Source organism: Corylus avellana, chromosome ca1, assembly GCF_901000735.1.
Source record: "Corylus avellana chromosome ca1, CavTom2PMs-1.0".
Taxonomy (NCBI): domain Eukaryota; kingdom Viridiplantae; phylum Streptophyta; class Magnoliopsida; order Fagales; family Betulaceae; genus Corylus; species Corylus avellana.
This window is the reverse complement of record NC_081541.1, coordinates 25,476,810-25,487,280: the sequence shown is the minus strand read 5'-3', so window position 1 is coordinate 25,487,280 and position 10,471 is coordinate 25,476,810. Positions and strand designations below refer to the sequence as shown.

Sequence of the window (10,471 nt, the reverse complement as noted above, 5' to 3'; positions counted from 1 at the left end):
TGGTAAAATGTGCAATATTAAATTTGCTGTTATTTATAAATCTAGATACAATTTACATACTCTTTGCTTCAAAAGCACCCCATAAATACAGAAGAGAGAGAGCATTCATTCAATTAGTCTACATACTATTTACATCTTGTTCTTTTTTACGTCAAACAATTGCGCATAATACTACATACATATACTTACACATGTACAAACTACACACACTAGTATGTACAAGTGTGTATTATTATTTGCTTCTGCACTACTACACAATGCTTTTATCATCTTCCAAATCCCCTCACATATTACTAGCTAGTCAGATGTGTATACCATGGCCCATGAACACTAACCGACATGGTGGCAGCCACGACTAAAACTTCGGCAGCTTCCACCACCCTCTCCATCAGCACAGCAGCTCCGACTCGCCGCAATGCCATTTCTGCTAATTTCTTTCCATGAGGCCCACTCCCTCCCAGCACCACTCCTCTAGCAGCCACGTAAACAGCCCGAGAAACCTTTTCAAACACGGGATCCCCAGCTTGCAAGCTCTTTGCTAGCATCCTCGCCATGACCGCCCTCCGCAACTGAACCTTCTCGGTGTCCGCCATTCCATCACCATCTCTTGGGAACTTGCTGATTATTTCAACAATTTCTTTAATACCTGCATCTTTATCTCGATCCAATACATCCGAAAGTCGCTCTACGCACTTCGACAATACATTTTCCATGTCTGTAGGGTTGGTTATTACTGCCTCACTCAAAAGGGTCTGCTGACAAACTAAAATGCTGCATTTTACAACTTCAGATTAGTAAGCAGCTCATTCAAGAATTGAACATGTCTGTTGTTTTAGCATTATATATAAACAATCAAAACAAAATATATTCCCATACGATGTCACTAAGCCATTTTACCTGGTTGAAATTACAATTATCTTCTGAATTTGAGCCTGCACGGACCTCAACCTAGAGAGGTTAAGCATTAAAGTTTCAGGCAGAGCCTCTTGTGTTAGGCCTTCTACCCCACTTACCAACTTCAACAAGCCTAGTCTCACCAGTAAGTCAACTTTTTCTCCCTTGCATTCTGGTTGTTGATTACCTGATGCAATGACAAAACAAAGTGTGTAAAAAATGTAGATTTCACAACGGTAATTAACATATTTTCCATATTTTCCAAAATCATACCAGTACTTGTAGGAGGAGGAGGAGTCATTGGGCTTCCCGTTGTTTTGAGCAGAAAACTTCCACCAGTTCTAAGGCTGGTGGAAGGAAGAAACCCTTGTGTCGAATTTTCACTGCTTGTCAAAGGTAAGAGAAAATTTGTGTGTTCTTCCCACTCCTGATCTTTGCAATCTAAAATGCAAGAAAGCCACTGCACCGTTAATGGCAGAGAGGTATCTGCATCGGATGGAGATCCATGACGGTTGGCAAAAGCATTTCTAAGGTAATCCAAGCCAGTAGGACCCTTCAACAAAGGCTCCATAATTCTCAGTCGTGCTTTGCTTATCTCCTGTTTAAGATCCTGTCAGAGAAAGGTCCACATCATAAGAAATACGGTAGTACTTGCAGACTGTAACACACCAAAAGAAAAAAGAATCTCTCTTTGGATACTATCTCTACACGAGCATATAATATATTAACTTAAATACTTAAGTGGCTTGCATGATTTAATTAGATTTTCCAGAGCATGAGCACTACATATAATACCTAGTGTGGTACGTAGTCACTACTCCAAAGCTTGGCTATAGAAGAGAAAAAAAGTATAACGGCACCTTAAACAGTGTATAGTGCTGAAAAAAGGAAGATTACTTTAAACAGCCAGGCTACAGAAGTTAAGATAACTATCAACATATTAACTATAAAAATAAGTAAATGGCCATGGACGATCAGAAGATGATCAAGGACATCGTACAGTAATTCATATGCTGTTTTATTGTATTAATCTAAACATTGGCATAAGCATTTAAAAAAAGCACAGAAAGGTCCGACTAAAACTAGTAATATAAGCCCTCCATTTTTTTGCCTGTTGGTGTGATAACTTTGCATCTCAGAGCAAGTACAGCTAAAACAACAGCAACAAAATTATAATCCAGAAAGTAAGCTCCTCTATCATGTATATGCCTGCCCAAGAAATTTACCTATGTGCATGGAAAATACAGAAAATCCCATTTTAATTTTTCAACATTTTAAAAGCACGTGTATATTATATTATAAATAAGTTATGACAAAACGCCTTTTTTCTTTCCTTTCAGGCTAAGCCGAGATGAAAACACACCTGAATCTGCCCTAGGACAAAACGCAGACCCTTGATCATTGCAATTACACATGAAAATTTTGACTCGTCACTGGCTTGACAAATCTCAAATAACTCATTCAATAACTTCTGGTGATTAGCCTTCACTTCATCATCATTAGCTGGAGCAGAAAGCTTCTGCAAAGTGACCAATGCAAACTCTAGAATCCTTCCAAGGTAATCAATATCCAGGTTACCCGACTTTAGCACCTTCAGGACAGTAGAAAATATGAGTTAATGTTGATATATGATAGTAATAACAGTACTAATGATTGCTGGCTGCAGCAATAAAAGGCTTACTACCTGAGAGAGAACGTCTATATCAATACCATCAGTAATCTCTTGCTTCCAGCTCTGTGGAGCTATCTCGCAAATTTCATCCCTCACCTCTCTCATGAGTTGGACAACCCGTTCATAGTCGGGATCATCCTGTTTCATAGATTCCATGATGCCATCCCAGAAAGCCTTCTCCATTGTTGCTCTTATTTTCACCTGCACAATAAAGAGCCAAGAAAAAGTATTAAAGTCGGTCCTTTTTTAAATCCAACGTGTAAATTTTGTGTTTTTGCACACAGCCAACAGGAAAAAAATCCGCACTTTTTTCTCAGATAACAACAAGATTACCACATTACAAATTATAACCATGAATAGAAAAAAGGGTCATTGGCTTCTGATATGTTTCAGTCACTACTGATGGGTATCGAGTATATAGGTATGGCAGGGAATAAGTTAGTCAACTTCAGAACACTAAAAAAGAAAATAAGCTCTATAATGTGCATTTTTATCTACACTCAATATTCACATAGAACGGCATACATAGATAATTCTCTTTGCATATATGGAGGAAAAAAAAAAATCAAATTAATTACTAACCTTAATATTGTCATCTTCATCAGTGACACTCAAGCTATCAGAAGAATCATGGCGCTGCTCATGGATGAATTCATTTACAATCAGCTCATTCTCTGTGACCAATTTTTTATCTGACGAACCCAGCTGACTGTCCAAACTGCTTCTGTTTGCAGAGAAACCAAATCCTCTCGGCAGGGAAGTACTATCTTCTTTAAATAAGGAGCGAACTACACGACTTGGCCTCTCAGTGCCCTCAGCCACATTACTGCTTTTCTCTGAAGTAGCAACAGAAGAAGGGCCACTCGAGGAGCTAGGTGGGCTTGGAGATATATACTGTGTAATCGGCAAATCTACAGGGCTTCCACTTTCCTTTGCTTGGAAGTATTTAAATCGGGTTTCAGATAGAGCAGATTCCATACGCTCAATCCCAGCATCTCCACTCAAGTGTTTCACCTTTTCCCTCAGCAGTTTTTGATCTTCTGTAACCTGCAGTTTAAAAAATCCAAACATAACAATTAGCACAATGTATAAACAGAATTAAAACTATCAAAAAAAAAAAACAGTTGGATATTGATGCCTATAACAAGACTTCACTAAATTAGACTACTTCAGGCACACTTCTATTGAAAAAGAAATGTGGAGAAGCCAAAAATCAATTTCCAATTCCAAATCAACCCAACTCTTGGAAATACTTAGCTATATTTACCACAACTTTAATTGGATGTTTGGTGATTTCTGCAGAAAAGATTATAAATAAAAGGGCCCAGGGCAAGACCTGTTTCTGAATAGCCTTCATATCATGGGTAAGAGCAACACTCTCTCCTCCTGGAGTTAGCTTGCAAGTTTGAATCATAGAGAGCTCGAGTTGGCAAGCTGCCCTCACCAAATCCTTCTCCAACAATTGAGCATCCTTAACCTTCCACATCACAAAGCAATTTAAGTAGGAGCACCATGATTTATCAAATGCTGCAAGCTGAGACCTGAAGGTCCAGCGTTTTTGCAATTTGAAGTCAGACTCTTCGTCAAAACTTTGTATGGGCCCCTCTAGTATAATCTTTATCAACAACTCATACTCTCGAATAAATTCCTCCGCAGACTTGGCCAGGGCAATTTCACGCTCTCCTTGGCCACTGAAAACTGCATCTGGATGACCCAATATCATGAAGGCACAAAGAACCACTCTCACTGGATACCTTGATAATTTATCTGGACTTCTGGCTGCCTCTCTGACAAAACCTACTTTCTTTACATCTTGGTTCCTCATAGAAGTCCTGGGAGTAGCCCTTCTCTTTGGGGAAGCAACTCTTTTGAGAAGGTGATCAATGTTATCCAAAATGGATGGATGATTAGCAGCAGAAACAGCCCTGGAGACCTTCAAGCGGCTCTCGATCCTGTCAAGTAATGCTTTCACTGTCTGAAGGGTAGCAGATGATTCAATCAGAACAGCAAGCTGCTCAAATGGCAATGATTTCACAGACAACTCATTAATTTTCAAGGCATCATAAGCTTTTGTCAAGGCTAAGGTAGTTCTCCTCAGCCCAAGGAACCGCCTCCAGCACCTAGTAAAGCAACAGAATTAGAATAAGAAATATGCATTTTCTTCTACAACTTACTGGCCAATTAGGATGAGAACTATGTCGTTTGTCCACAAAAAAATAATAATCTGGGATATGTTTAGTATCCAAACTACTAAAATTGCAAAAATTTTGCACACCTAATTCAACAATAACATTAGGCTGTTGAATATGTTTAACTTCATCTCCAACAAACTAAAATTGCAATAATATTACAAAATGCATGGCATTGTCCAATCATAAATAAGATAAAAAAAATTTTTAGATAATTAATAAACCAATCTCAATAAAAGCGTAAGGCACTCCTAAGCATACAAGTAGTATACAAAATGAGCCACCTAACTAGCAAGGGATATAAATTAGATAAATGCTACACATACTCTCAAGTGCACACTCCCAAGTATTCACTCCTTGACGTACCAGTGAAAATCACAATTGAATGCTACTTGTACTTTCATTTGTTATTTCATCTAATAGTGATTTTCACCGCTACGTCAGAGAATGAACACTTAGGAGTATGTGTAGTACTCATCTATAAATAATTCCTTTATTAGCAAAAGAAAATTAAGTAGAATTATTATTGTCCACCTGAAAATTTTTAAAATTTAAAAAATAATAATAATAAAAAAATTAAAAAAAAAAGTTCACAAAATATAAATCTTTTCATCCAGATGAATCAAGGCTATAAAAGATAATGTCACAAACTCGCCCTGAAATGCACAGAAAAGATGTGCAGCACTATATCCCCCTCAACATCACATAACAAGTAAAAAAGAGTAGAAACTAGGGCCATACAGAGCTAAAGAGGTTAACCCAGCTCCATGATGCTTTTATTAAAAAAAAAAAATTGAAACTTTAATTAAAAATTATCAACAATGTTTAAGAACTTGGTAGTGGTTTTTTTTTACAAGTAAAAAGTCTTAAGTAGTAATGACAGGCTGTATACCTTGCCAATTTTCTGGAAAGGTGATCAGCCTGTTTATTCCACTTTGCATGACCAGAACCATGTAGCCTTCCTCTCTGCCTCAAATATTCAGCTCTTTGTCTCTTCGCCTGCGTATCATGAAATATTTTCATGAGAATTAGCAATTATCAAAACAAATCATGAGGGAAAAAAAATAATCAAGCCCCATGATGGTCACACCAAGCAAAAAGTAATAAATAGCACATGGTATATAATATAATTTAACTTCAGACAACATGCATACCCTCTGAAGTCGATCTTCCAACTGGTCCCTCATTCTCCTTCTCTCAACCTCACGTTGATGAGAGACAGACTTAGCCACCCGCCGCACTTGCAACATCCGAGCACGTGCCCTCTTTTTCTCTGCTTCTAGCAAACCCAGTCGCTTCATCTCAGCAGCTGCACGCTTTTGTTGAATTGCAGCACGAACACGCTCCTTATATTTGCTATCCCGAGCCATCCTTCGCAATAATGACTGAGATGACCTCTCCTTTAGTGTGGCTCTTCTTTGCTTGTAAGCCTTGAGCATAAGCATTCTATTTGCCTCTGCCTGCTGAACCCGTGATTCAACTTTTGAGCCAAGCTTCTCACGTTCCTTCTCATGACGCAATTGTACCCCACTTTTAGCAGCTTGCCGCAACTCATCCAACCTAGCTAGGCGCATCTGGGCCTTTGCCAAAATGCTCAGCCTGTTGGTTCAATAATAAGTGACTTTAAAAGCACAAATTATCTAGAACTTCAAGAAGCAAAATAGATTTGGTGCTTGTCAGTATAAGGAAAATGTTCTTTGTTTACCTAACAAATACATAAAGATAGTATTGCAGTAATCACATAGAGGCCAAAATTTATGAGTCTTTACAGGAACTTAGTTCAACTTCTTCTTACCCAATAATCAGCAGTCATTGATCTCTTTACAAGTTTCACACCCCTTTTTTTTTCTCAATTTAAGTTCCATATCTAACGAATTTCTCTTGAATTTGATAGGAAAAAGAAGAAAAAAATTAAAAAGCACAGCAAGTACATGGACAGGCGAAATATAGTTGAAAAGTCACAAGCAGTATATTACATACTGATTGTTTTGAAATGAATAAGGGCACAAAATTCTGCCAGTGTTTTGAAATTGTGAACTTCATTTAGTGACGATAAATGTCATACATGCAAAAGTATTCTCCATTACAATAGACTACATCATAGAATGACATGAGATCTAATCTTCCACCTTAGCATGTATAGCATACATTCCCATACAGTTTTTCTCTCGTCTTTTTTTTTTTAATCTGGCTAAGTGATACTTAAGGTTAAAAGAAATGACAATATGTCACATCCGGAACTGAAATTTGGTACTCGTGGTAGACATGGTTATGGAGTAGCTATTAAGATCACTGAAGAGTGACAAAGTTATAAAGCAGAAATTTAGGGATGAGGATATCAGAAACAACCCAAAACTACAAATAGGCATTGGGAATAACAAGTAGACAATCAAAAAAGGAGATGCACAAAAAATCTAAGCAACAACGACATAGCTTGATGTGCAAGTATTCCCATCATGAACATATATACAGAAGAAAATAAAATTGAAATACATATTATTGCCAGACCAAATTGTGCAATACACATATATTATTACCTCTTCTGCTCGGCAGCTTGTAGCTTGGCTTCAAGGCGCTGACCAAGATCTTCCTCGCTAGACGAAGACCGTGATGGGCTTCTCGGCTTCTGTCTAGCCTTGCTTGACAATTTCTCATAGTATTGCTGCACTCAAAACAAAATGGCACTGTAAAGCTCGTGTAGGATTCAGAGAGATTAAAAAAAAAAAAAAAGTTCTAAGAAAAATTTCATGTAAGGATACAAACCAAAACCAATGAACCAAAAGATTCAAAAAAATGAAGAAAAATGAAGAAAAAAAATTGGAATATCACAGGGTCAAAGGAATAAATAATGGTTTTAAAGAGAGGAATCCAAGTGAGAAAGCCATGCGAGCATTATCTTAAAATTGAAGGTATAGCATGTCTTGAAACCATTAAAAAAATAATAATAAAAGAAAGAAAAAAAATTAACGACACTAAATTTCTTTTATATATAGCAAGAGGTAATTTAAATTCAGTTTTAACAAGAAATCAAGTGACAGAAAAAGAAATATAGAAAATATTTCAAGACTTCGTCACATTCTAAAATCGAAACACAAACAAGAGAGGCTCATGCGACCGAAAGGGCAAAACAGAACAACACCCACCCTTACCTAACACAAGCAATGACCCAAAAAAATAAATAAAATATTGAAAGTAATATATATATTATATATGCTTGCGGAAAATTTTATGAAAAAATAAATATATAAAAAATCAAAATTTGATCTGCTTCCTGAAAAAATTATGGACTCGACTAAACTATTCGACAAAATAACAGGAAAAAAAAAATATTTATTAATTTTATTTAGGCGTAACTTCATCAGTATCCAAATGACGTGAAAAAAGAATATAAAAACAATAATAACAGAGACAGAGTATATATTAGAATTAATTATAAACAGGTATATGATTTATCACACCGATTGGTCGCCGAAATTTTCGTGGAAAAGATATGTATGAATTAGAAATCGAAAGTCATCTATTTTTAACCAAGTTGCAATCCACTGAATTAATTGGCTCAGTTAAGCGCAAGTAATTTCACAAACCAAGAAAACAAGAAAAATAAATAAATAAATAAAAGATTAAGCACTTCTTTCCCTTAATTCTCTCCGTAAAAAAAAAAAAAACGGAAAAACAAAATCTTGGGACAAAAAAATAGAAATGGTTAAAACTGGGAAAATCCAAAATTTGTTTTTCTCAAGAAACGAAAATAGCGAGTAGAGACCTGGCGACGAAGATCGGCGTCGCGAAGCCTGGCTTGGATATCTTCGACAGTACTCCTGGGAGAAGTCTTGCACTCCAAGAGCCTCCGACGAAGCCTTGGGGGTAATCTTGGGGAAGAGTTGGAAAACGACGCCGAATCGTCCATGATCGCTGGGGCAACCGGGTTCCCCTCCTCCGCCGACGACGACGACTCCACTCCCGCAGCCATCACATCTATCGTATGATGAGGAGTCTGGTTGTGAACGAATTTGTGGGGGAGAGAGAGAGAGAGAGAGAGAGTTTGGGTTTGGTTGTTTTGATTTGGAGAGATTAAAGAAAAGAAGGCGTGTTTATAAAATGTGAATTGAGAGTCGAGAAGGGAGAAATGGTGTGTGAATTACTTATCCGGATTAAGGGGATGGTCTATGCCACGTAAGCGGAGGCCCCAACGGCACTCTTTCTTCTGTTACCTTTCCTTAATTCCTTCGGCTTGCTTTTCTCGATTGCTTTCTTCACTTGTGGTTTTTTTGTGGATGGACTCCCAATGCCCCTGGCCTACCTTTTTTGACCCCTCTCTCTTCTTTCCTTTACCTTTTTGTCCCCCATCAAACTTTTCTAAATTCTCCTCTCTTTTTTTTTAAAAAAAAAAATAATAATAATAATAATAATAAGTAATTTTTTTTTTTTAGAGAAAACTTCACCCTTAAACTTTTAAATCTCTCAATTTAGACCCTTAAATTTTCAATTGCTCTTAATGTAGACCCCTCCATCAATTTTAGCAGTTAAAAATATCAAAAAATATCAAAATATCCTTAATTTTTGTTTTTTAAAATAAAAAAAACATTTTGGAATTAAGGGTAAAGTTTGAATTTTATACAAAAATCAAGGGTATAAACATCATGTAACATTTAAAATATGACGTAGGGATCCACATTTAAAGCAATTGAAAGTTCTGGGGTCCAAAGTGAGAAATTTAAAAGTTTAGGGATTTGTCATATCGTGTAGAAGTTCAGAGAGCTAAACTGAAGTTTCCCTTTTTTTTTAATACTAGGTAGAACTTATTGTAAATTAGGTAAACTACATAAATTGATTTTGTATTTTCTCTCTTTTTTTTTATGAATAAGGTTATAAACCACATTTTTATCTCTTAATATTAAAGTGACAGACTCAACCAACCTTTGATTTAATTAATTTAAAAAAAAAAATAATGGTTGATTGAGATTATCATGTTAGCATTGTGAAATAGTTGTAGAATAAAAATATATTATATAGTATTACTCTTTTTTTATGGCGAGCAATCTCATGTTTCGTTAGATTGGTTTTTGTCCCTTAGAGTTTTAGGAAGAAAAATGTTTGAGATATTATAGCTTTCATTACAATTTTATTGTAAGTTCACCCGGCAATATTTTAGTGATGGAAATAATTTAGTAATTATAAAATTTAATTGTTCAGCGGTTGATGTGATAAGACTTAAGAGACACATGAATAGCCACATTAGTTTGTAAATGATTTACAATAAGAATTGTAACATCCCCGCTAGAATTATTTTAGGAATGACCATAAACAGACCCTCCTATAAAGGATAACGATTTCCTCTAAAATGAGTTTGAGAATATTTCTTTAATATCGTTTATTAAGCTGACATGCGCTTTTAGACAATGTAAATTAAAAATGTATATAAAAATTACATTATATAAAAACACATCAATTTAATAAATTATACAAATTCTTATATAATTTGAAGTTAATGCTTAAATTTTACATATAGGCTATAGGTCATCATAGGTCATGTTGTTCTCCCCCTCTCCTCCATCTCCTTTTTCTTTTCTTGGGAATCCCTTGGAGTACACGTAATTCCCTTGTATTTTGGTTGTTTGCTTAATACACCTATACTTGAAACTTTCTCGAGAAAATCTTTTGTTGATTACTTGTGAATTAAAAATGGAACACACACACACGCATGCATTTATATAGT

General features: G+C 36.0%; 1 protein-coding gene across 2 annotated transcripts; it reads right to left on the bottom strand.

The window, feature by feature from the left end:
• LOC132182231 (uncharacterized) lies at positions 1-8,863 on the bottom strand. Of its 2 annotated transcripts, XM_059595424.1 has the most exons (11): positions 8,519-8,863; positions 7,293-7,417; positions 5,910-6,354; positions 5,648-5,754; positions 3,903-4,686; positions 3,149-3,613; positions 2,579-2,767; positions 2,258-2,485; positions 1,168-1,504; positions 898-1,081; positions 1-771 (listed from the first exon to the last, which is right to left on the bottom strand). In XM_059595424.1, the coding sequence occupies exons 1-11, from the start codon at positions 8,723-8,725 to the stop codon at positions 294-296; spliced, it is 3,549 nt and encodes a 1,182-aa protein (XP_059451407.1). In that variant the 5' UTR covers positions 8,726-8,863; the 3' UTR covers positions 1-293. The 2 variants fall into 2 exon arrangements, with proteins under 2 accessions (XP_059451407.1, XP_059451413.1); XM_059595430.1 differs by lacking the exon at positions 8,519-8,863 and having other exon boundaries at positions 5,910-6,401; positions 7,293-7,377.
• Positions 8,864-10,471: the final 1,608 nt, after the last annotated feature.

Excerpts from the sequence above, each read along its gene's own strand:
- LOC132182231 (XM_059595424.1), bottom strand. The coding sequence starts at position 8,725 with ATGGCTGCGGGAGTGGAGTCGTCGTCGTCGGCGGAGGAGGGGAACCCG. Across the intron at positions 6,355-7,292 it reads CAAGCTGCCGAGCAGAAGAG|GCTGAGCATTTTGGCAAAGG; the intron begins GTAATAATATAT and ends TTGAACCAACAG. Across the intron at positions 772-897 it reads ATAATTGTAATTTCAACCAG|CATTTTAGTTTGTCAGCAGA; the intron begins GTAAAATGGCTT and ends TGTAAAATGCAG.